The 27,750-nt window shown below is 31.8% G+C and overlaps 2 protein-coding genes across 3 annotated transcripts in view; one reads left to right on the top strand and one right to left on the bottom strand.

Moving 5' to 3' along the window:
• The window catches only part of LOC118199098 (annulin-like), a 96,464-nt gene extending 90,094 nt beyond the window's left edge, over positions 1 to 6,370 (top strand). For both annotated transcript variants that reach the window (XM_085813080.1, XM_085813079.1), the window contains exons 14-16: positions 3,327 to 3,487; positions 4,666 to 4,805; positions 5,505 to 6,370. In XM_085813080.1, the coding sequence (XP_085669206.1) occupies positions 3,327 to 3,487; positions 4,666 to 4,805; positions 5,505 to 5,682 (479 nt within the window). In that variant the 3' untranslated portion in view covers positions 5,683 to 6,370. The remainder of the gene's footprint in view (positions 1 to 3,326; positions 3,488 to 4,665; positions 4,806 to 5,504) is intronic.
• LOC118190481 (uncharacterized) overlaps positions 6,358 to 27,750 on the bottom strand; it is a 113,588-nt gene continuing 92,195 nt past the window's right edge. The window contains exons 25-27 of the mRNA XM_085812436.1: positions 25,698 to 25,787; positions 13,221 to 13,284; positions 6,358 to 6,451 (exon numbers count right to left, since the gene is read on the bottom strand). Of these exons, the coding sequence (XP_085668562.1) occupies positions 6,438 to 6,451; positions 13,221 to 13,284; positions 25,698 to 25,787 (168 nt within the window). The 3' untranslated portion in view covers positions 6,358 to 6,437. The remainder of the gene's footprint in view (positions 6,452 to 13,220; positions 13,285 to 25,697; positions 25,788 to 27,750) is intronic.

A 27,750-nucleotide genomic window follows, 5' to 3' on the forward strand; every position in this document is an offset into this window, starting at 1 on the left:
TAGCATTTTTTGAGAAATATTACATTTTGCCTAGTAATAGAAAGTATAGGAATGCGCATCCCATGAAGTTGTATTTTACAAACGATCGAATTGTTCGAGTTATCTTGGGAATCAGTTTAAAGAAAATGTCAACAACGAAAGCAAAAATTGAGATTTTTCAACCAGACAGCTAAACAAGATCTACCGGCTGTAGAAATATAAATGCTGCGCGAACTGATTTTTATTACTATTATTAGAAATGAAATGCATATAAATGACGCATTTGGCTAATTTTTATCTATTCCTGGTGTTACATTATTACAGAAATTTTGCAGCTCGAAAGTAATTTATGAATTATTGTTAGGGGATCGTGATAAGAGTTTTCTTCGAATTAGTGCAATTCACTGATGTTTCTTTTAAGTTTAAAACCAGACAGTGTGTTACATTGGAAAGTAGTGCCAAGTTGCTTTGCGATGCCGAGAATTGTTAAATTCTCTTACGTTTTAATTTAAAACACATCGCTATGCATATGGGCAGAGAAAAGCTAAGTGCTGTGTTGTGCATGTTTGATGCATTTTTCATTTAGGTAATTTATTGCTGTTTTATATAATTTTCGGTGTTTGGTTACGGTTGTTGTTTTATGTAATTTTCAGTGCGCCGCCATTTTTTGAAATCGATTCTGTTTTTTTTTTTTTTTTTTTTTTTTTTTTTTTTTTTTTTTCGTGTAAGTTGTTGAAAAATTAGTCTGCAACGGTTGGCGACTCAGCGGGAGCGTTGGGCAGACAATGCGATAGTACTGAAAACTACATAAAATTAAAGATTTATATTTAGAGTTAAGCAAATGTTAAAATCATATCAGTAATTTGTTTTAAAAAATACAGCTTTGGAAACATTTGTGAAGTGAGAGCAAACTAAAATAAGAAAACAAAAGAAAATTGAAGTAATATATGAAAACCGAAAAATCGAACTAATGTTTGAATAATATCCGTTAAAAATCAGATGGATAAAAGAGACATTTAAACTACTTAAATTGCTGAAAAGTGTTTTCTTCGAATTTTGATCTTTCATAGTGATAAGTCTATGTAAATAATTTAAAAACAGACCACATGCCTAAATATATTTTGAATATTGAAAAAGAAAAAGAAGAAGGAAGAAAAGCAGACTTTTCCTTTTTTTCTTTTTCCTCCGAAAAATTTTAAATAAAATTTTAAGAGACTAGAATAAATTTTCATGAATTCTACAATTTCACTTTTGCTTTCATAACAGTTTATATCTATAATTATTAAAAATGCAATTAATTAATAATTAATTATTAAAAATTATTAATAAACTTTCTTCAAACTAAATAACATTTAACAGAAAACAGAAGATTAACAAATATTTTATTAACTTTTAGAAACGCTTCAAAATATTATATGTATATATACATATATATGTATTGATTTCTAGATTATTTTATAAAAATTAATTTTTTTTTAATTTAATTTTTTAAAAAAAGTTTAATTTAATACTTGACTTTACTTGCTTTTTTATCAAAAGACTTCATTAGTATTTTTCTTTTTAGAACTTTAATTCTTAAATGCTAATTTCTAAGGGTACCACTTTATTGGTATTTCTTTTGGACATTCTTCACTTTTTACTTTTGGTTTTGACTTTTACTCTTGCCTACATGAATGACGAAACACGAATTGAATGATTGAAGAGTTAGGTTTGGAGGCAACTTCCCCTTGATAAGTCTGTCTCCTGCCTGATCAACAGTTATTCCCTTATGCATTTTTAAAAAATTGTTTGAATTTATTTTAATTTGCTAAATTAGTGAATTTATTTTCATGGATTGTTTTTGCACTTGATTTGCTTATACTTCTGAATTTAAATGATATTGTAGATTAGTTCGAGAATTAAATCTTTTATATATTTGCACATTTTTTTTTAAATACATTTTTTTTAAAATTATTTTAGCTTTAAATTTATTTTTTAATTTTGGCTTTAAATTTGCTTTTTTACTTTTATACTTGTTTGTTAAAATTTTAATTTAAATTTGTTTAAATATATATATGTATATACACCTCTATGGGTACTATTCTGTTTTAAGGGCCGTAAAAAAATTGCAGCGAAAATGTATGCGTCAAAGCGCCAAATCTAGCAAACGTACGTATTTAACAGCGCGCCAAATCTAGCGTACGCGCTGATTTCAGATTGCGTAAGTTTATATAGTTCTATATTTCTTAAGACGCCATTGAAATACTAGTTTAATTTTTAAATCCTTTTTGATTTAATTTTTTTTTTTTTTTTTTTTTTATCCAAGGAATTTAACAATTTGGGGATCGCCCATGACGAAAAGTCGGCAATAGAATTTTGGGTAGAGTGCAAAATCATCCACTGCTTCGCGCGTTTTTAAGAACTGCACATACTCGGTATCCATGTGCACATCGACCTATTTTCACTTAAAAAAAAAAAAAAAAAAAATTTAAAATTGCACAAAAATGGCACTGTGCACACTATTGACTTTATCTATGTATACATAGAACTATTTTCACTTAAAAAGTAAAAGGAACTTGACAGGAATCCAATTGTTTTTACCCTTGTAAAAAGCGTCGAACAATTAAGTGAGCGATTCTGCACTTTACCGAGAATATTTTTAAAGAAAAGGCATCATTCATTATAGAAAATTACGTTTGAACAACCAACGAAATGAAATTATGCTTTAGCGATAAGTCGGTAGCGAAATAGCGATGCAGGTATCCATTCAGTTATGTTTAGAAATTTTTATATAAATTATAATAAGGATCTGAAATAGTTATTTACTCTTTTGCTTCCATTCAGTCATGTTTAGCCTTTTTCATATAAATTATAATAATAAGAAAGTATTATATGAAATTAACCTTTCATCTAAATTAAAACATCAATCTTAGATAGTTATTTACTATTATACTTCCTTTCTTGCCGCAATTATTTTTGGCAGCATTGGCATCAACAATAGTTTGGCGATTTTTTACGGCCCTCGAAACCGAATATGTAGTACCTATATATGTGTAATTTCATTCCTTGACTGTGCACAAAAATTGAAATTTTACTGCAGTCAGAACTGATAAATTAAGTGATAGAATTCTGCGTGTGATTAGTTCATTTACAGTTAAATCTTTTACACTAATTTCATTTTTGCAAGAAGTTCATAAAGTTCTAATGCTTATTTTAAAACGAATTCACCATGATAAATTATAAATTGTATAATTCGAAATTCAGAAAATTATTATCTGCAGCTACATTAAAAAAATGTTAAAAATTATTTTTTTTATTCTATATTTATATAGATCACTAACTGCATCCCTTTTTCCATTGAAATTTAGAACAAGAAATGACTATGGCCTTAACATATGAAGAATATGAGCGATCCTTAGTAGATCAATGTGCTTTCATAATATCAGCAATGGCACATGTGAAGGAAACTGGCTTTGATTATTGTGCACAAGATGACTTCCGTGTACGAATGCCTGATATTAGTATTCAGGTAAAAAGAAAAAAAAATTTAATTTTCCCTCATTATACACAGAAAAAGAATTAGGTACATTGTTCAAGAATGCTTTGAGATCTATATCTTTGTGATATAGATCATATATGTACCTTTCTGCATATATATGAGCTAATAGGGCTTACTAGCTGTAAAAGAGATTTCTATTTTATTTATTAAATTGTGCTTTTAATAAACTTATTTAATTTTGATTTATTTAAATAGTAATTTCATAATAAATAGAATCTTCCAGGTTTGGCCTTCAAATCTGAACTGTTATTACATATTCCTTAAAAAGTGCTCCAATAACTTAGTTTAAATCAGCTAAAAAGTTTTATGTGGTTTCATTTTGACAGAACTAAAGATATTTAGTTGTTTTGGTAATATTGATTTTTATTTCTCATGTTTAGGTTACCTCTTTCCCTTTTTATGAGTCATAATTATATAATAAGTATAATGCATTAAACCCACCAAATCAAGTTCTGAATTGAATGTTATGATTACTTATCTATTAAATATCTATGTCAGAGTAAATTTATAATTTTTTATAATTTCAGTATTTCAAAACTTTTTTAAAAATAAGATTTAAAATTAAACGTGTTGATTAGGATACATGATAAATTTACGATGCAGAGAATTTCATGACAGTTAAAAGAAAAGAAGAATGGTTATATGAGAATCTTATTACTAATGAAAACAGTGAAAAACAGCATCCATTTATTTACAGTAGAGAAATCGTTTTAAAGCTAGTTAGAATTGTACACAGTAACAATATTTTTAAAACATTCAAGCATTAGACGTCCATATATAGATTTCAGGTGTTGGTATAAAATATGATAATTAATTTATTATCTTTGAAATTCATAGTACAGAATAGTATTTTCTTCAATAGCTTTTTTATATGTTGAAAAATTTAACTTTATAGATTACTTATTTAATTTTATTTTATAATAATTAATTTTATTTTATAATAATTAATTTTATTTTATAATCTTTTTTTTTTTTTTTTTTTTTTTTTTTTACTGTCTTTTACAGCAAAGACTTGAGTATATTTTAATAGTTAATCTAATAACAAAATGTTCATATTTAATGATGATGAGCGATATTGCAGACCTTTTCTTTAAATTTAAGTTGCATATTTTCATTCATTTTATTGTAAAATATCTTTTATTTTAAAGGTGGATGGAGAGATTGTAGAAAAACAGCCAATTACTGTAACTGCAACCCTGACAAATCCTTTGCCTAAACCACTGAAAAATGGAGAGTTTATGATAGAGGGACCAGGCTTAGGAAAACCAACAAAACTCAAAATAAAAGGGTAATTTAAAATTTTTTTTTACTATTACGTATAAAAATATGTATTTTGTTTGACTTCTGTTTGTACTGTTTTTCTTTAAAAGGAAAAAGAAAAAAATTCAGAAATAATATTTACTTTTAATGTAATCAAAAATAAAATAAATTCTTAGTGAATTTTTGATAAATGTGGAGTCATTATCATTTTATTGCTTGTCTGAACTTTAATAAGAAATATGTTTATTGAACAGTCACTGTGCATTGAAATTATCATTTACCTTATCGCAGCAATTGACTACAGAATGTGAGGACACATTAACATCTAGCCATGTGCTAATGAAAAGCATTCCTCAGGGTATATGTTATAATATGTTAGATGTGCCTGTAGCCTCTAGGTCCTCACTTTCTTGCTTACACTTTCCCTTTTAGTTCTTTCCACAAGAAAATGTCACATAGTGTCAAATCAAATAGGTAGGCTGGCTATGATCTCAGGACTATAACATTATTTCCATATTACTATAGTTACCAACTTAAGCAATATTGCAATTGCCACATCCAGTGCACAGTGGTTTTTCAGACATCTTGTGTAAGAAACATAATAGTTATTTGCATGATAAAATATTTTGAGATGTGTGTATTTAGGATAAAGATGTTTGTAATATGTTAATTGAATTTTAAGTTAATTGTATTTCTTTTTAAAGTTTTTTTTTAATTAATCTCTTAGAAATATACTACCAAAAGCTGACGCCAAAGTAAAATGCCAGATAACTCCTACTTTGCCTGGATGCAAGACTGTTATTGCTAAATTCAGGTCTAAGGAGTTAGAAGATGTAGATGGCTATCATACAATTTATGTCAAGCCTTCTTCTGAAGTAGAAAAGGAGAATAATTGCCATTTATAATATGTATAAACATGCTGCATGATTTCTTTTGTATATTGCTCTGTAAATATTATTCATTTGATGCATATATCTAAATAAGTTTACAAAATAAGAAATTATATTTCTATTTTATGACTAAATCATAGAGAACTGTATTTTGTTCCTGTTTTAAATAATATTTTAGTAATTTTTATTATTTCTAAAATTTTATAAAAAAATTTTATTGTTTGTAAAATTTATTCATTTTTTTTATTATTTTATAAATTGTTTATCTTTTAGAATGTCATTTTAAATGTAAAATATATTTTTTGAATCAGACTTTTGAATGGATATCTTGCTTAAATGTTTGTTTGTCTTAATATATATTAAAAAATTAAATATATTCATTCATAATGCTGCTTCTATTTTTAGTGACAAATAAATACTTTAAGCTACATGTATGTATTTTTAAGTATTGCATATGTGGTATGGTTTCTGTTTTATAATCAAATGTAAATTATTTCTCTATAAAAGGACTTTTGTAACTATAAACCTCTATAAAAGGGTTCATATATTGTTAGACGAAGGCTTACATGAAGATGTTCATTTTCTTAAAACTTTACAAAGAAGCATGATAATTTTCCCTAAAGTTTTATTATTATGAAGATCAGGTATTGCTTAAAGTGTTTGTGTCGGAAGAAGAAACTAAAAAATAAATGGGATTTATGTAGTTTTATTGTTGATGAATATTTTAATATGGGAGTATAGGCACAAACACTTTATTTTTCTGCTGCTCTTTAGCTCGCAGCATCTGAAAAATAATATAAAAAATTAATATATATATATATAAATGTATATATACATGAAATTGTGAAATGATGTAACAGAAATATAATATATATATAGGAATCAAACGAAGGAATTCTAAAGAGCAATTTGATCAAAATTCTTCTCAACCCATTTTGATGAGAAGTAAAAATTTCTCAGTTCCCAGGTTTTCATTTTGTAAGGTATGATTGTGAGATACAATTTGTCCTTAATTTGCAAGCAATCAAAATATTAAATTTAATTCTGTAATATCTGTGATTAAATTCTTAATATTGCAGGATTTAAATACTTACAGAATTATTTAAACAACAAAAATAACACAAGGGGTATCTCTCCAACTCCATCTTGACTGATACACTGAGTGATATATAGAATTTGAAGATCTTATACTTCTCATTCCTGCTGCGAGCGTCTCCATAGGACATTCAAATGGATGGGTTTTAAATACCCCCATTCTGCAAGGTATTGTAGCCCCAATTATTCATGCCTTTTATGAGATTCGAACTACCAATACACAACCAGCATCTGCGAAGCCCTTATATCAACTAGGAAGCTAATTATTTTATTAATATCAAGAAACCCCATATACATATTATTTCATTATCAAAACGCTTTTAGTGAAATGCTCATCCATAAGGGCTGACCGTAAATTTTGCCTTAATATATTTTAGTAACCTACAGTTTTTGATTAAGGAAACAGCTTTGATTCTAGTTAACAAACCTATAATTTTTTATTATGTTTTTTGTTTGTACTTCATTTGTACATATCATTGCAACTTTTATTTTCATCATGCAAATGTATTCTCAGTATATTTCACACTATGCACTTTACATTGAGTTGTTCAAAGGAAAAAAAATATCATTATAACAAAGTGTAGTATTTTATGTAATAGAATATAACAATATCTTTTATCCATTTATTTTCTTCTGAGAGTTAGATTTTGATTAAGAAAGTGCTATTATTTTTTAGTACTTTCTGCTATAGTTTGAGAAAAGAAAAAATGTCATTGACATGTAAAACATTTTGAACATCAAACAAAGAAATAATAAATAAATAAATAAATAAAAATAATAAAAAATAAAATACAGTTAGAATGATTTGTTTCCATTAATGTTTCTGTTATAGATGATCTTTGTTAATGAGAAAAATAATAGATGATGTTTCTTAATGAACAAAATAATAGATGATGTTTGCTAATGAGCAAAGTAATAGATGATGTTTTTAATGAGCAAAATAAATACCAATCTGTTGCAGCTAAGTAAGGTGAATATATAGTGGATGAGCCCAATCCAAATTTCAGTAATTTTGCGTTTTTATTTCAAAATCCAGTACAGTCTACAAATTTTATCATTGTTTATTGGATATTTCTTGAGAAGTTTTTATACAATTTTAGCGATTTCAGTGCATTTTTTTTACTATTATTATGGCATAGGTGAATGTAATATACAGTACATTAACCTTTTACAGAAATGGGAAAAATTACTTTTGGAGATGAAGTTCAGTTCTGAATTGTTTAGGTTTTTGTCTTAAACAATGTACTTCCAAATTTTCAGTGTTCCAAACTGAAACTTTTGGCTGTTATGGGATTACATTTATCCAGAAATCTACCATTAGAAGTCGATAGTATTATTCAAAATTTACGCCAAACCAATTCCACTTATTGCCATGAAGTTGCAATTTTGCGTATTTTTTAATTATTAATTAATGCACAAATTTAATAAGTCGCGCTAGAGTTGTTTACTGAATTCGGTAATTAAGTGTATTGTAGTTTAGTAAACAAATGTTTGCTAGAGTTATTTACTAAATTCAGTTTTGCTAAATAACACTTTAAATAAATTATTTCCTTTTCCGAAGGACATTTTCTTATGTCTTGTAAATGAAAGTAGCATTAATTGATTTAAAAAATAGAATTAATGTTTACGAAATTTATTGCATATTTTGTAGTCACTTTGATATGAAATATTAAAACTCACTTTCAGCCTTTCAGTGCAACGTAATTTTTGAATAGAAATTTATTTTTATGCATTTACTAGTGCATTAATTTTTCCAGTTACATATATATTCCATTTTGCTGTACCTACTTAAAATGTGGATATGTAAAAATTTGATATAAAAATGACATTTTCACTTTTAATCATAACATGTTAAAAATTTTTTGCATAGATTTATATAAAAATATGAGATTAGAATAAGTACATTTTACGAAAAATGCAGTGAAAAGGTAACTGGAGATTTATGCAAATTTTTTATCAAAAATGTGCATTTGTACACAGTAAAGAGGAGAAGGCATGGAATTAAATATTTACCAAAATCATTCGCATATGCAAAGAAAACATAGGGGAAATTTAAGTAAATTAATATCAAATATATACGTTTTTATATCATAAAATACGGGGAATATCTACGTGAATTTCTATCAAATATATATGTTTATATACTACAGTAAAAAAGGGGAGATTTACGTCAATTTTTAATAAATATATACGCATATGTGAAGCAAAAAATTGGAGAAATTTACGTATATAACGATAAATATACGTAAATTTTTTTGTAAATCCCTGCAAATTTACGTTTGTTATACGTAAAAGTCACAAATGAACCACAATCTTTCGCATAAATATACCTAAATTTTATGTAAAACTTACGTATATTATAACGTACAAATATACGTAAATATTTACTATTTTATCCTGGACGCTTTTTATGATATTTTTACGTGTTTTTTATACGAAGGGCCATTCGTAAATTGTACATATTTTCTCGTACAATTTACGAATGCATGCTGCCTGGATATTAGTATTCAAAATTTATGCCAAACCAATTCCACTTATTGCCATGAAGTTGCAATTTTGCGAATTTTTTAATTATTAATTAATGCACAATTTAATAAGTCTATGACAAAATTTTAAAAATCCTTGTAAAATTTTAACAGTACCGAAAGATTTTATTTTAATTGTTAGATTACGGCAGAGGTTATTTACGATAAGATTATTCACTCAGGAAAAAGTGTGCTTTAGAGGACTTTGAAAGTGATTCGCTTTACAGATGTGGAAAACTATAAAAATGCATGCAGTCAACTCATTCGATGAAGCCGTTCCTTAGATTGTGTTGGATTGCTACGAGCAGTGCAAATTATAGACAGAATAATGAACTTTGACAGACAGAGCTTTGAGCATGTTGAAATTATTATGTCGATTTCTCTCTTAAATGCCATGCATGTTATTTTAAATGAGTATAGTACTGCTTTACTACATACCATATGTAGTAAAGCAATACTATACTACATATGGCATGTAGTATAGTATTGCTTTAACCATAAATCTTGAAATTGTGCCCTAAGGTGCTGGCAGTAGTTTTAAGAACGCAAGCATAAAATGCTTCGCCAGTAAGTCGAAATACATTTCCTGTACTTATTAGGTACGAATCTTGAGTGTCAAATAAAATAAAAGCTCTTCGAGTCGTGCATCCGTCGTAAGGTAAACATGAGATTGTAGCAAATCACGATAGAGATTCTGATTCGCCAGCGCCTTTCAGATCTCTGCAGCTACTTCTTGAAGATGTAGAATTTAGAGATGTCAGGGATTAAGATTTAGTTTTTTAGAGTCTCTTGAAAATTGGAACAAGATCTGCAAACATATTTGTAGTATACTACACAATTAAGAATATGAGGGGAATTGGATTGTAGTTTTGATGAATTTGCAGTAGCGACATTTGGAGATTGCGGATTGGTCGGTGCCTGTCACGGGAGTGGTAATAGAATAATATGAATCGAGAGTAAGACCAGTTCAATAAGACACCCTAATAAAGTGTCCCTAAGCTTGTGTTAGTTAGAGAGTGAAAAATACAGTGGGTACTACTTAATATGATCACGTCCATTCCGACCATATTTGCCCCACCCTATATAAAGTGGTTGAGTTCAAGGTGAGTAAAATCAACTTACTTTACTGACCTTGGCTAAGTTTTATATGCGGTTCTGGGCCGCACACAGGATTTCTCTTCTGTTAGGGATGCAAGGTTGTACATTTTTCATCTTCGGATTTTCATCTTCGAACTCACTTCCATTGTCATTAATTCCTTGTTTACTGTGGATACTTCGATTGCCTGTGCATGTATGCATCACTCTTTTCGCAGCAAGTTTGGATATTTTCATGGATTCCCAAATATTCAAGGAAGGTCTCATCATGCATTTATCGTCACTCTTGTCTTCTCGCACATTGAGAGTTTCCATAAATTGGCTTTGGATGGAATCCGGCTTTTTGAAAACAGTTTGAAATTGTCTGCGAAACTACTTCATTCAACACATTTAAAATAACATGCATGGCATTTAAGAGAGAAATCGACATAATAATTTCCTTAGAAGAACAAAGTGCATCAGTCATATCAGTTTCATTAATGACATTTTGAACCACTTCATTCCTGTAATGACTCTTGAATGCTTTTATAACACCCTAGAAGGAAGGAAAACTAATTTTATATTCTTCAAAGAGAGAACAGTTGGATGGGTAACGCAGTTATCTAACAACAGCGCCACTTTTCCATACTGAAGTTCTTCATCCCAATTCATAAGAAAATCACTAAAAATACTGCTTGTCATCCAAGCATTTTTATTTTTGTAATATGTCACAGGCAAATGCTTTACGCCCATTAGACAACGACAGTTTTGCTTGCACCGATGACTAATGGAGTCTTTTTAAGTGTTCCATCCATATTACATATAAAAATCACAGCAACACGTTGTTCCATTCTTTTTTTACAGCCAGCTAGCTGATTACTCACCTTTAAACACTTAAGTGTGCTGAGATAAGGCTCAATAATAAGGACCAGTCTCATCAGAGTTAAAAATTTGATGCGGTTTGTAATCTCGCAAAACTCCGGCTAAATTCTTTTCTATCCAATTATCGGCTTCATTAGGATATGTATCTTGTTTCTCTCCATGTAATTTTCTGAAAACTATATTGTTCCTTTCTTTTCATCTTGTGAGCAATTCTACGGTATGGACAAACGCCTCTCCCAACGTTTTGGCGAATTCTGTTGCCTTTTGATATAGGTCTCGTGGCATCTTGGCGTTCTTCTTCCTGACATTTCGAAACTACTACAACGCACATCAGTAGATTTTTTCCACTTTGCTTCCGCATACGTGAGACATTTGCACTTATCATCAATCCATCCAAAATTGCTTTCCTTTTTTTCAACAACGTACAACTTAATGTAGATTGGGAAAATCCGAGATATATAGAAGCTTCACGTTGTCTTCACTTTGGTAAAACATTAGATTGCTTCAGCAGGTTTTCTTTATCTCTTTTAAGTTTTGGACATTTGATGCACGACCAGACAAGTAAAAGAAAAAAAAAAGAGACAAATTTTTATACAGATTTTCCGTCAATTATTATTATTATTTTATATTTTCTCTTTCCCCCAATTGGTCTAAGGCAGTTCTAACAAACCTCGTTATAACCCACCCATGATTGGTCCAGATAATAAAATTCTAGCATTTGCAGCTTCACGTGTAAAAGTGAATCGACCATGAATGAAATCACTCACCTTGAAACTCAGACTTGGGGGCTTTGACAGTTCCAGATAAGAAAATTCTAGCATTTGCACCACGTGCAAAAGTGAATCGACTTTGAACAAAATCAATGAACTCGAAACACAAACTTATTTAAAAGCGATTTGATTTTTATAAACGGTAGCCTTGATGTTATTAAGCGGTTATTTTGTAATGATATTATATTGATTTGAATTAGTTCTTTGGAATTTGATTTAGTAAGCGGTTCATTTTATTAAGCGGTGCTCACTATATTTAAACAATGCATAGACGAAAAAGCAACTTTAAATAGGTGCTGATTTTCGAATAAAACCCATTCGAAGTCCCCTTTTTCCCCCAAAAAAGAAAACAAAAAGGTAAAATGAATAAAAGCTAAGAGAAAATGAAGCTACCGCCATCTATCGAAAAAACAAGCGTGAAGATAATTCGATTGAAATTAGTGTCCTTAGCTAGGAAAGTTCTCAAGGAAATCAAATTCGCCAAGAAGGAGCTTTAGGGCTAATTTTCGAAGAACTAAAGTCAGAACTGTGAGTTATGTGACCTATTAGATTAGGTATCCAAGATTTCTAATCCCCCCCCCCTCAGATATAAGATTCGTATTCTTTGATGGGAAGTTTTAATGCTATTTTAGTTTGGCCAATGTATACCATCTCACATTAAAAGACAAGAAATTATTTAATATTTTCAAGAGTTAAAATGCGAAGATGGGAAGATAAAATGAAATGACAACAAGATTACTATGTTTATTTTTAACAGCAGAATGTCTTTTATTATGATAATAAGAAAATTTTTAGGACTTATTAATAACCGTGGGAGAAAATCTGCTTTCATTGGAAATAGATTTCAAATACTTGAGTTGCTGAGAAAGAAAAAAGAGTACGATGCAACTATAAAAAAAAGGTCTTTCTAAAGTAACGTAAACATGGCGAATGCAGAGCGAAAAAGATATTTTTTCAAACAATTTGATCTAAAAATAGTGCATGTATAATACACTCGCGAGAAAAGCATGAATAATACACTCACGGGATTCGAATCCGCATCCTACACAAGAAATATGCTTAAAACGTATCAGTTACAAAACCTCTGGGGAAAAAAAAAGAGTTATTTTTATTAGTTATAATTTCTTTGCCAAAATATATTTATTACTTAGTTCAAGATATGGTTTGTATCGCAAATTAAAATAACTAATGAGAAAAATATTCTTACATATTTTCTTCCTGTTGGCAATCGTAGCTTTGTCGTGCACGTCGAAAGGATCGAGATTCAAGGTCTGTAAAGAACGAAGGGAATGATAATTTTAATAACAATAATTCTATGTATGTGTATAAACAAGCATACTTTGGCAAATATAAACTGATTTTTTTAAGAACATAGTTTAATGAAAACGTCTATGTTGTTTTAAAATAAAACTTAAAACATGCAGGAAGGGCCGGACTAATGCTCTGTTAAAATCGAGGGGAGCAACAAAACAAAACGAGAAAATGAGACAAAAAGAAATGAGATAAAAATCGCAAAGAATATTTTGAACTAAAGAAAATTCTCTGAAAATAATTCCTAAAAAATCTGATGTGTACACCACATGACTTCCTTGTACGGAATATTAAATTATACGCATTTTTTCTTGTATTTCGTTTAAACTTATTAGATTGAATTAAACCACAATAGAATAAATACATTCTTTAAAATTCACTTTGTTTACCATAGCGACACTTTGGCGCTAGGTTCATTCAACAGTATAATATTTCGTTCATATTATAACTCAGAATGCATAAAATTTATGTCATTTAAAGAATTATCTAATCGTTGCCACATGTTCTATTCAAATACTATAATAAAGCTAGAACGATGTATAAAAGAAATTATGCAAACAAAACAAAAAAGAAACAGTTTTCACAGACGATTGAGTATTTCTCATTCAATTAATTCAGTTCTCACTTCGCGACAAGGCCAAAAATAAATAAAAACCCAAAATATATGTATTAAAAATTACGAAGTAAATCTCAAACACTTATTTCCTCAAAAAAATTCCAGAAAGGATTAAGCATGATTTAATTGGCAATAATAAATGAAGGCGTTATCCTTGTTGTTGCGAAGCTAAGTTTCTCTAGATTGGCAACAAATCCACTATTCTGCTATTTCAAATGTAAACAATCAAGGGCCGCCATCATAAAAAAGGCTTAGCGGCACTTAAACAACTTTAAATTTGTTGATAATTCTAAAAATATTGCATACAGATTTACTAAAGGCATAAAAACCTTAACCGGAAGATAAAAACAACATAATTAAATCATTTTTAAAGCAAAAAATGTACAATTTAGAAACATATAAGAGTAAAGAAACTGAGATCACTGAGCCGGGTAACAGAGTGGATTATATATATAAATATATTTATATACGTTTGGGTGCGGCCGATTGCAACCAAAATACGAGGTGCACATCTACATGTTACAGCAGTCCTATATACAAAATTTCAACGTTCTGAGGCTACTCGTTATTGAGTTATGTGAGATACAGTACGTACATACGTTCGTTCAGACGCCATGAAAAATCTCTTCAGAATTCATTTTAAAGCAGTTTTATAATTTTTTTGGTGGAAAAGAGTGTTTTATTCTGTCCTGACGTACAGATATCACGGAAATACATCGTTAAATTGCATTCGAAAGCGGTCAAAATTGATATTTTTGTTGAAATATGCTGCTTGAAACTTTTCGCGATTACAATACTTCCTTTTTACTTCGTACAAGGAACTAAAAACAATAAAACAATCTGTGAAGGGGTCGTTTTAGATAGGGTCATAGAAGAGTCCTGTATAGTGTAACTGTAGTTTATTAACAGGTTTAAGTTACACACGGACATTACATTTAACTTTAAGAAACATTACAGAGCAAATGTCTGGTACAACCTATCAAGTGGGAGCCTTGGCTTTTACTGAAGTACTTCTCTGGCTACTCACCAGAGGGCAGCCTTGTTATCACAGTTAGTCCAACAATTTATGTTAAAGGATTGGTTACAAATTTAATTTTAATAAACTTATAATGTTAACAGTCTAATTGTAATAAATAATAAAACAATTTAATTTAATACTAATGATCACACAATTTTCAAAGCAGTATTCCATTAATACATAAATACACCTGGCAACAAACATAAAACTTAATAATGGTTATAAATTGCGAAATATTTACAGTAGGTAAAAACTTAGGTTCGTATATATGAAAAAGTAGGTAAAAAAAAAACATTCTAACCTTTCTACTTTTTCTGTTATTTTTCAGCCTATGACGTCTTTAAATACATAAGAATTTATAGAATATACTCATAGATAAGAGATTATAAAAATATATTTATGAATAGTTTATGTAGATTTCTGTGTCAGATTTGTTCAGTATTTGAGAAAATTAAGTATTCATTTTGTTCACGCGAATGAAATGCATGGTTTTGATTATGCAGAGTATAAGACAATTTAGGACAAAATGCCAGATTCTTTATTTCTATTCAGAATTCATATGAACTTGCAGTATTCCAATCTTTCACATAGTTGTAAGTTTTTCTAGTTGTAGTAATTAGAAGATGAGTGGTGTGAATGTGGATATACTCGGACATACAGATAAACTTTGAAGTAGAAAAAAAAGTTTTTAGATATAGGAAGACAGTTTATTCACATGGATGATTAAATATTCTTCAAATTCGAATTTTTTTTTCGGAATGACAAAGCATATAACATGTAAATTTCAACAATTTTAAAGCCGCTAAGAAAATTCAGTCATCGTCGGTCACCAGAACTCTCGATGACGTCTCAGTTCTCCCACAGCTGCCAATTATATAACAGTTCGAATGATATATTCCTTTATTTGTCTTTAATATTACTGATCAGAGAATAAATATTATATGACTATCTGTTATAGACTTTACAGTTATAAATACAAATAAACCTGAATTTTCCGAATTATCAGTTATCAGAATTCATTAAAATTTAGTTGTATAAATCACAGCGACCAGGCTTGGAAAAATATAGAAATAAGATAGCGATTTGTTGATCGAAACTTTTTTGTCTTCAATCGCTGTTTTTCTAGTATTTGGTATTTTAATTCTTGGATATTCGTAATTACCATTCCTATATTCACTTATTCTCTTTAGCATCCCTTTCTCTTATCCCAAACTAGTTAATTTTGTTCGTGATGTCCCATTTCAGCTTTTCCCATTTTAGGCTTTTTTTACATGTCGATAAATATCATCTCGTTTCAGCATTTTTCTTTCCTTCTTCAGGTGTGCCATTTCAGCCTTTTTTTACAGCATGTAAGAATTCTTTTCTTCACCAAATAATTATTTTAAAAACATCGAAGCACATAGCTCAAAAATATTTGTATGCACACTTAAGTGACTTCATTGACAATATATTCAATCTATTGTACTTCTTGGCCATCTAATTTTCTTCAGCGAGAAAACGCTCGCACTGTTGTTTGCTTTAGAAGCAGAATTCACATTTTTCAATAATTTGAAATACAATATGCGTGAAAAAGGGGAAACTAGAAAAGAAAGCTTCTTATATTGAACGAACAAAATTTACTTCAGTCGAAAAATAAGGACTTCTGTTTTAACATCATGTAGCAACTCTGTTTGGCAAATGGTCGTAAAAATCTATTTCTCTATATACGGCTCAACACTCTTTTTGCTGAAGATAAGCACATTTTTAAACAATTAAGTCGGTAAAGTAATGAAATCTATTATATGTAAAACTGTGATAGCAGTATCACTTACGTTTACATGAGTCTTTCGAGCATTGTTTAAATCGTATTTCGCTTTCATTTAAGGTTTAATGAGTGTTGCCATATTTCAAAAGAACATCAAATTCTATATTGTCACGTTTATTGAAAATGACACATCACTATTTGAAATTAATATTGTCATCACCATTATTTAACATTAACATTGTATCGAAATTTTTAGGAGCGTAGCCTCATTTGCCATCATTTTATACATATTTCACAGTTATGTGAATTTTGATCACATTCCGATCAGAATTTAGGTTTTAATGCCGATTTTGAAAAAACGCCTGAAATGGGAACTCTTCTTAATTCTGAGAAAGCCTGAAGTTTAAGAAACTTCATCTGGGAAAGTCTGAATTGGGATATTACATTTTATTCCTTCCGTTTTAGCTTGGACGAAAAAAATTATATTTAACGAATGAATTTTTCCTAGTTATAGTGTCAAAATGATAAAGAATGATTTTTTTCATTTAGAGAACTGTTAAATTAATAATTATGAGCAGTTTAAAGAAAGGTGAAATAGTAAGTTGGGGAAAGTAAGGGTTATCAAATATTTTTTTGATTTTTCTAAAACATGTATTTTAACATAGATATAAAATACTTAATTCTTTAAAATAATGTTTGAAAATAAGTATTTTGTACTCTTTCTTTTCCTTTTCTGGTATGAAACTGGATTATCCCTGCCTGACCCCTTCAGTTTGGCTAACTGAAAAAATTCATTCAAGGTATTTCATAAAAATTCCATACCTTTATGATTGGTCATAGACTTATGATTCCAAGCCTCTAAAGTACAACGATTTTAGCCAAGTGATAACGGAAAATAAAAACATTAAGCTCTACAAAAAGCATTAAGCTCTACATTAAGCTCTACTGCGGGGAGATCAGAAAAATGTATCACGTAACCTAATTAATCATAAAATATGTCAGCTTCATGCTATCAGAATTGCACGTGACATCATTAATTTACACATTAATATGGGGATTTCATATTAATATTATTAAAGACATCTACTCATATAAAATTTTCGTATACAAATTTCTAAAATATACTTGTCATAGCACCATAGCATTAATTCAGAAGTATTATTTTCAAATTCTCATTCTCAAGTTATCAGGTTCAATGTTCCGTCTTACTTTCTTGGGAAACATGCAAGGACCTGACTCGGAACAGAGAGCTTACTAAAGCTATGTTCAATAACTGTGGGAAGTAGACAGGATACACAAGAAGGGTATACAAAACCCTTTATTTTTCTCTCTTTACAATAATTTCCGTACTTCGGAATACAAAGACCCACTACTTGTGGTCTAAACGTAAGAATATAAAAATATAACTAAACTCTAACTTAACTTTGAAATAATAAACGTGGAAGATTGGCCTTATATTAACAGGAAACCGTATGTAGTACAGAGAACTGTGAACACTACAATGCGTTTAAAATTATCAAGAGGATTAAACCTCTGGCCTGGAAGGCAACCAGCAACTGAGTAAAACTTCTAAGGTAAGCGGCCTGCTTCGGCTAACTCCTTCCTCTCTCTCGCTTGGCAAAAAGCCACAACTTAAGTACTTGGCGTTCGCCAGACAAATTTTGCATAAATAAGTTAACGCTTTTAATTCTGGCCGGAAGTAGAAAATAAGAAGTGATAGTAAAGATTTAAAATAAAATAAACGTTAGTAAAACTTAAGATCCTTACATACTTCCTGCCAGAGTTAATTAGTTTGAAACTGAGGTCTAAAACGACCTTGTTGAAAACTTTTAGCTCTAGAAATTAACGCGAGGCCAATCTTTTACAAAACATCTCTCACTAGAAACTAGAAATTTTAAAAAAAGAAATTTGTTTTTACAATAGCAGCTCCAAGGACACGCAATTTTTTCATCTGTACTGCATCTAAACAGGAGCTTTTATTCAAATCTGGTTCCTTCCAGAGATCTGGAAGGAAAACTAGTTTAATGAAATGTTACACAATGAAATGGCAAGTAACATGCATATTTACATTTCTCTTAACATTCTTACTTCATTCATGACTATTTTAATTATCTCTCCCCGTGCTCTCTGACATGTGTTGTAAAAGAACACCAAACACGAATGTGTTTATGTATACGTGTTCAACACTTTCTCCTACAATCAAAACACTAACGTGTTAAAAATTCAACATACCAAGACCTCGTAACACACCCTAACTTCAAATCTAAACCCTGAGGTACTATTCTGAAAGTGGCTAACTCTGAAGTGTAGCGTCAGAGAGCCTAACTACATTCATTCAACCTTTAACACATATTCACCATGATTTAGACACGAATAAAAAAAAATTTTAACATTACTTTCACTTTTACCATATCACGGTATTTCTTAACATTTAAAATAACAGTTCACATTGTATATAAGAACATATTAACATGCCGTTAATTTTACGCATTTGAAAACATACATTAGTAGTACATTGTTAACTTCTATTCTTTTCAAAGCAAGTGCCAATTCTTTCTACATTGAAATACTACATTTCAAAAAGTCTTTCAGACTAAAACTTCTTTCTTGCCAGAATGTTTTAAATAAAATTTATACAATAACTTTTACAATATTTAAGTATTTACACATCGCTATTATACATCAACTTTAGTTTTACGCGCGAGTAATTGAAAAACATAATACCAAAATCGGTAACAACTCATTTCTCGCCTTTTTGGAGATAAAGGTAGACCTCGCATGAGGTAAAACCTCTTGAAATCTGCCACTTGCAGTAAGAATGAAAGATTAACTTAAGTTTGCAAAGTAACATAAAATTTTACTTATCTTTGTGATATTCGGACATTCTTTTCTGAGCCCAGTCCTGGAAGGTAGCGTAGATTCTCGTTTGATTTATCCTCCTTCGTGTGCGGGATCGCCCTTCAGTGCCTTCCTCTAGAAGCTTTCTTTTTTCTCCAGTTCGGTCACCCTTGAATACCTTCTTTTTCGCCTCTGCCTGTGGACTTGGCCGTTTGATGGCAGCTGGTCTTGGCGGAACCGGGAAACTTCTTTCGCGTTCCTGCTTGGACCTCGTTGCTGGCCATTCAAATTTTCCTTGTAACTTTTCCTCCGCCGCTGGTGGCCCTTCCGCAGTTCGGCGACATTTGCTGCGGAGAGTCCTGTCGGATGAGTAGATCTTCCGTTTTAGAGCCGGGTTATAGTTGCCATCATTTGTCCTGGTTCTCTTTGCATACGTCGTCCTTCTCCCTTCTTCATTCTGGGGGTGTTCGTGAGCTCTCTTTTCTGGACGGTGGAACGGCTTCTTTTTCTTGTTACCTTTAATTTTCCCGCGGGGAAACTTTCTTTTCACTTGCTCCTGCCTCTTAATGGCTTGCCATTGTACTTGTCGTTGTTCCACCTCTGGAGCTTGTGCCTGCCGTGCCGGATCCTGCAAAAGATCTGTAAATATTTGCATTTTATTACGATCATATTAGGGTTTGATTTGATCAATGTTTGCGGAGCAGGTTTCACCACTGGCTTTTAACACTACTACAGCGTGAGTTATATTTTCTATGACATATGGTCCTTCAAATCGTGGAAAAAAATTGGCAGTTTTATCTTCTGGTGCTGAAGAAAGTGAATGCTTAATTTTTAATACTTCATCCCCTACTTTATAAGTTACTCCCCGTCGTTTCAAGTCATAATACAGCTTTTTTTTTCTCTGTGCTACTTCAGTGTTCTTTTTTGCTTCTTTAATTAGTTTTTATATATCACCCATTTTAAATTCTGGGGCTCTTTGTTGCACATAAAATAATTTATCTAACGGCGTTATAATCTTTCTGCCTAAAAATAACTCAGCAGGAGTTTTGCCCGTTGTATCATGTTTTGCGGTCCTAAGGGCGAAAGAAAATTCATTGACATAGTTATCCCAGCTTTTATGAAAATTTTTAACATAACTACGGATAATTTTCACTATATTTCTATTGACCCGTTCCGCTATATTTGATTGCGGCCGATACGGGACCATTTTTAAATGACGTATGCCCAGTTTTTGGCACATGTCTTCAAATATATTACTTACAAATTGAGGACCATTATCCGATATAACTTTTAGGGGCGCCCCGTATTTTAAAATATATTTATTTAAAATAGAATCAGTAACTAATTTCGCGGGGGCTCGTTTTAAGGGAACAATTTCGGTCCACTTACTAAAATGATCAACCATAACAAGGAGTTAGCGACATTCATTTAACTGACTTTTTGGGAAAGGGCCCAATAAATCGATGCCAATTATTTCATTTGGAAATTCGGATTTAATACTATTTAGAAACCCGGCCGGGCGGAAATTAATATAATTAACTGCTTGACATGTTGGGCAGGACTGGACATACGCCCTTGTTAACTTTTGCAGTTCAGGAAAGTAGACTGCCTCGCCTACGCGTTGGATAGTTTTTCGAATACCAGCATGAGAAGCTAAAGGGCTGTCATGGAGCTCCTGCAGGATATTTAATCTAAGACTAGCTGGGATAACAGGTCGAAATTCGTTGTTGGAATTCGTAGTTTTTGTATAAAATAATAGACCATCTATTAGTTCGTAATGGGCCGCCCTATTTCTTATCGCCACAATATCTTGGTGGCTAAAATTTTCAGGATCCTGTAAATACTCATAAATGCTTCCAAACTCAGGATCCTTACCCAGTTCGGTTATTACAGTTTCTCGGGAATTTATTGTACATGCTGTGAGCATTGCCACCTTTACAGTATTACCTTCTTCATCTATTTTAATTCTGGATAGGGCATCTGCTACGATATTTTCCTTTCCAGGGGTATGCTTGATTCCCAGATTATATTCTTGTAGCTTGAGTGCCCATCTTATTAACCTTGGGGATAAGTTTTTCCCTGAGTACAATCTAGTTACCGCCGCATGATCAGAGTACACTGTTATTGGCGCCTTTCCAAAATAGACTAGGAACTTTTACACTGCTAACAGAACTGCAAGTGCCTCTCTCTCGGTCGCGGAATAGTTTCTTTGTGTTTGATTTAAAGTTCGGCTAAAAAATGCCACGGGCTGCTGATTTTGCGAAAGTACCGCTCCTACCGCATAATCCGAAGCATCCGCTGAAATTTCTAAATTCTCATCCTTTTCAGGAAATTTCAACACAGGGGCTTGCGTTAATGCTTGTTTTAATTTTTCGAAAGCACTATTGGCTTCGGCCGTCCACGAGAATCTTGCCTTTTTCCTTTTTATTTTAACAATGGTTCAGCAATAGCTGCAAAATCTTTTATAAAGGACCTATAATATGAACAATGTCCTAGAAAAGAAGAGAGCTTCTTCGCCGTGTTTGGAGTCGGATACTTTTGTACAGCGATTATTTTTGATTCGTCTGTCTCGATTCTTTTCTGAGATATTTTGTAACCTAAATATTTTAATTCAGGGGCTGCAAATTTGCACTTTTCGACATTAACTTTTAGACCGGCCTCATTTAATAAAGAAAACACCTGTCTTAAATCCTGTACATGTTGGTCGAGATTATCACTAGTAATAATGATATCGTCTAAATAGATAAATGTGGACTTTCCAAGAACAGGCCTTAACACAATGTCCATACATCGCTGAAATGTTGCCGGTGCCCCTGAAAGGCCAAACGGCATACGCAGAAATGCATAAGTGCCAGACTTGGTTATAAAAGCAGTCTTAGGCACGTCCTCAGTCCTAACCCCTATTTGAAAATAAGCAGTCGTTAAGTTTAAAGTCGTCATATATTTGGTGGATGTTATGTTCCTTAGAATTTCTTCAATAATAGGTAACGGATATACCGGATATTTAGTTATGGAGTCTAATTAACGGTCGTCAATCGCGAATCTCCACCTTTTTGGATGTGTCAATGGATAGTCATTATTTTTCTTACATAAAACCACCGGGCTAGCATAACTACTTGAGATGGGCGTTATGATCTTTTTACGTAGCATATCGGTGATATGCCATTCTATAATTTTTTCCTTATTCTTATCATACCGGTATGCTTTGTGGCGAACTGGCATTGAATCTCCGGTGTCAATACTATGGTTAGTAACCTGAGTAAATCCTGGAATATCACTAAATAACGAAGCAAATTCACTTACCACTTGTCGAATTCTTCGTTGCTCTTCATTAGGCAGGTGGTCAAGGTATAACATCGGCGGTTCAGCCTTTTCTTCTCGAATTGGTTTCATTTTCAGCTTAAGGGACGCTTCATTAAAATCTAGTGTTGCTTGTGCCTCTGAAAGAAAATCTATTTCTAAGATAATATGTGCTTGCAGATTCTTTACTATGAAAAACATAACCTTTACTTGTTCGTCCTTGATACGGACATACAGCGGTAATTTACCTATACACTTACATCTTTCTCTTTGCGCCGCTAACACTGTAGTATTATCCGAATTATATATACGATATTTACGAAAATATTTCCTAAAAAAATCTTCTGCCACACAGGAACACTGCGCGCCTGTATCCAGGAGTGCGGTGGCTGGGATATTATTCACCAACACTTCAATCTTCGGAAGAGTCAAATTTTTCACCATTACTGTATTTAACTTGTAGGAAGAGGGGTTTTCGTGGCCTTCGGATTTCCGCACCCTCCCGTCAGCAGAAATCCGTTTTAGTTTAAATTATTTTTCATTTCCGTGCTTTCCTTCTTCTCCCATTGGCCTTGAGACTTTTTTCCTGGATTGCTATTGAACTGTGGACGTTCGCCGGCTGTTTTTGAATGCTCGGGTTTCCTTGCCCACTGATTCGCTTTGCTTCCGTAGCCGTGTGCTTGAGTTTGCTGTAGTCTTGGCGCACCAAATTGGTTTCGCTGTTGATATTGGCGTCTTCTTTCAATATCCGCCGTTCTTCTACTTTCAAACTGGATTGCTAGCTCAAATAACTTTTCCAGTGTAGTCGGATTCCTTAATTCAATAAAGTCTTGCACTTGGGGCAGTAACCTCGGCAAAATCACTTGAATTATCTCAGGATCCGGACGGTTTCCATACAAGAGTTTGAAGACGTGAATTTTTCTTAAAATAAAGCTTGAGAGATTTTCAACTCGTTTCTGGTATATGCTGAAAAGTTCCGTTTCTAATTTTGCACGATCCCTTACGACAGGGAAGGCTTTTCGTAGGGCAGTCTTGAAATTTTCGTAAGTATAGGTGGGATTTCCTGCTTGACCCAAGAGACTTCTGCCTATACATTTGAACCAATTAAGCGCTTGGCCCCTCAAAGCGCTGGTAGCTAAGGTAACTTTTTGAAATTCGTGCACGGGGTAGAGCATGAAGTGGTCATCCAATTTTTCCAAAAAACTGGTTACCGGTGAGTTTCCATTAAATGTTGCTTCTGGTTTCATCGAAGCGCGCATGGTCTGGACGATGTAACCAAATCCTTCCAGGGCAGCAGCTGGCATTTCTGGATTCTAAGCCGCTTCTACAGGCAGCACAGGTTCTTCTTGAAACTCGGCCATGGTTATTCTTCTTCGTTGGGCGCCACTATCAGGTTCAATGTTCCGTCTTACTTTCTTGGGGAACATGCAAGGACCTGACTCGGAACAGAGAGCTTACTAAAGCTATGTTCAATAACTGTGGGAAGTAGACAGGATACACAACAAGGGTATACAAAACCCTTTATTTTTCTCTCTTTACAATAATTTCCGTACTTCGGAATACAAAGACCCACTACTTGTGGTCTAAACGTAAGAATATAAAAATATAACTATAAAAATATAACTAAATTCTAACTTAACTTTGAAATAATAAACGTGGAAGATTGGCCTTATATTAACAGGAAACTGTATGTAGTACAGAGAACTGTTAACACTACAATACGTTTAAAATTATCAAGAGGATTAAACCTCTGGCCTGGAAGGCAACCAGCAACTGAGTAAAACTTCTAAGGTAAGCGGCCTGCTTCGGCTAACTCCTTCCTCTCTCTCGCTTGGCAAAAAGCCACAACTTAAGTACTTGGCGTTCGCCAGACAAATTTTGCATAAATAAGTTAACGCTTTTAATTCTGGCCGGAAGTAGAAAATAAGAAGTGATAGTAAAGATTTAAAATAAAATAAACGTTAGTAAAACTTAAGATCCTTACAAAGTATGTTAAAATTCGTAGTTTTGCATTTAATAAAACTCAGGATTTTATTATTTCTAAAACTGCCTCTTTTTTATCAAGTGTATGTTACCTTGTGGTTACATGCAGGTAATTTTGATAATATTTTGCAGGAAGAATCTTCCTTCTCATAAATGATGTTTAGTAAGGTAAAAAAAAACAACACATTCTTTGGAGATTTGTTCGTAAATGGCACGTATAAGAACTTTAATTTAGTATACTTTTATCAAATGTAATCACATGACAAAAATTATCGTAGTTTGAAACCCTGCCTTATTTGATTTGTTTCTGAAATTTGAAATTTAGTTCAGTTCTGGGAAATGAATCAAATAAAAAGGGCTTTTGTAAAGTTAATATTTTTTATGAATATAGAATTTCAATGGGGGTGTCTTAGGCGGTATTGCAAAACGTTTTATATTCTAGATAAATACAAATTTAAATTAGCACCATATGCTATATATCATCTATATATTAAAAACGATAAAAAATAGATAACGTAATTCTAAAAAAAATATTTGATGTTTTTAATTAGATATCATGAACTAAATGCTTTCTAATTTAAATCATTTCGATTAAAAAGTAAAGAAAACAGTATAATTAAGAACTGCGTATAATCCTTTAAATGTTTCAGTTTATTAATCAGTAACAGACAGATTAAATATGAAAGATTTTTCATTTTGCCAAATCTCAGGAGATTCGAATGAAAAATGAAACAATGCATTAATATTGGACGAATTTAAAGGGAATCAGCGCAAAATTATGTTTTGAGACTAATAGAACTTTTGGGCTAATAATTTCAAAACTGAAATTTTTAGTTTATTAAAAATGTGTTATATTTTAATAACAAAATCTCACCTTTGTTTCCGTTTGATTCTTTTTCGAATGGCAAAGACAGTGTCGGAAATGCTTTGATGCCAGGCCAATTATCACAACTATGAATATTCCCTGAGGGATTAAAGAATGACATTATGATAAGAAAATTTAGGCTTTATTCAATTAATGCATAGACAATTAAATTACGTCCGCCATAGGATTATATTCGTTATATCTAGGTCGGACAAGAATTGGATGAATAGAGCAGTATAAAATGGTGCCTGAATTTACATTATCTAGTAATTAAGACACAATAACACGCCGAATAAATACTAATTCAGAAGTCAAACAACAAAAATCAGCGTTATATTTACAAAGTTTTCACAGGACTAGTTTCGATGGTTTTACCGAACCACCATCTTCAGCTGAAAAACCGCAAATGAACAAGATAGGAAATAATGATTAGATAAGATAAGAAAGCCTGGACAAGAATAAGCAAGTGGCGCCATCTGTTGGTAAAACCAGAACTAAAATATAATTTCTTTAAAGGCCGAAGGCAAATTTGGATTGGAATTAGGATCGTTAACTAGAACAGAAAGATTTTTATGAATGTGAAATGCCTCTAGAAAATCCAGTTCTCCAATGGAAGATGTTTTTTGAATAATTTTGGCAGCAGAAAAACTGAAAGTGTGGTTTTCGGACCAACAATGTTGAGCAACAGAAGACTTCTGTGTTTCCTTTTTTCTAACATATGCCTCATGTTCCTTGACGCGAAATTTTAAGGCTCTCTTAGTTTGGCCAATGTAAATTAAACCACACTGGCAAGGAATCCTATAAATACCCCAGGAATTCATATCCGGAATGGGGTCCTTGAGTATGGAACTCGGAATTTTATTGATGGGAGAATAAACAACCCGAAAGTTAAATTTCTGCAAAATATGTGCAACTTTATAGCTAATTGATGGAAAGAAGGGAATGACAACAGAATTTTTATAATCTCCTAAAACAAGATTGTGCCTTTTAGTGTGTTGAGATGAGAACTTTTTAACTGCTTGATTAATAATGTTGGGTGGAAAGCCCCTGTCAATAGCTATTGCTTTAAATACTTTAGTTCTTCATCAAGGGCTAGTTTGGAGGAGCAAACTTGAAGAGCACGGAAAACATAGGAATAAAATGAAGCTAACTTTTGTTTAGTCGGATGACATGATTTAAAGTGTGGTGGAAGGCAAACCGATGAAGGTTTACGGTAAACCGTAGTACTGAAGTTGGATGTGTTACGTGTGACCAGAATGTCGAGAAACGGAAGAGAATTGCAAGTCTCAAGTTCAAAAGTGAACTGAATAGCAGGATCAATAGAATTCATTGTTGAAAGAACTTTATTTAAATCATCTTTATTACCTTCAAACAGAGTAAAAGTATCGTCTACGTAGCGGAACCATGCCGGGAAGTTTAAAGTTCCAAACAATTTTGATTCATAATAATGCATGTAGATATCAGCCAAGATGGGACTGAGGGGGCTTCCCATGGCTAATCCCTCAGTTTGCTTGTAATATTTATTTTGGAAAACAAAATGTGTTTGTTTCAAACAGAGTTGAGTGAGAGAAATTAGCTCATCAATTTCGATGCAAGAGAAATGAAATTCGCGTTTCTAGACATCTTAATGCACCCTCCACTGGGACATTGGTGAATAATGATTTTACATCAAAAGAAACCATGAGTAAATTACTAGGAGAAATGTTTTTAACTTTTTTTTACAAACTCTATTGAATTTTTTATGGTGTAAATGTTATTGTCTAATAGAGTTGAAAATCTAGAAACTAAATATTTAGCTAATGGATACGAGGCAGTACCTAAATTTGATACAATAGGGCGGAAAGGAATACCACTTTTATGAATTTTGGGAAGAGCATATAATCTGGCACAATTCGCAACAGATGGGATAAGTGAATGTTTTAAGTTGGCTGAAATGATTTGCGAAGATTTGATCGCAGTTTTTATTTTTGACAAATCCGAAGGTGAAGGATCTTTAGGGATCGGATTATATGGTCCTTCGTTTAAGAGTTTAGTGACACCATCGATGTAAGTGTTCCTATCC

The sequence above is a fragment of the Stegodyphus dumicola genome, chromosome 3, assembly GCF_044657685.1.
Source record: "Stegodyphus dumicola isolate Sdum_Otavi_A_Nest chromosome 3, ASM4465768v1".
NCBI lineage: Eukaryota > Metazoa > Arthropoda > Arachnida > Araneae > Eresidae > Stegodyphus > Stegodyphus dumicola.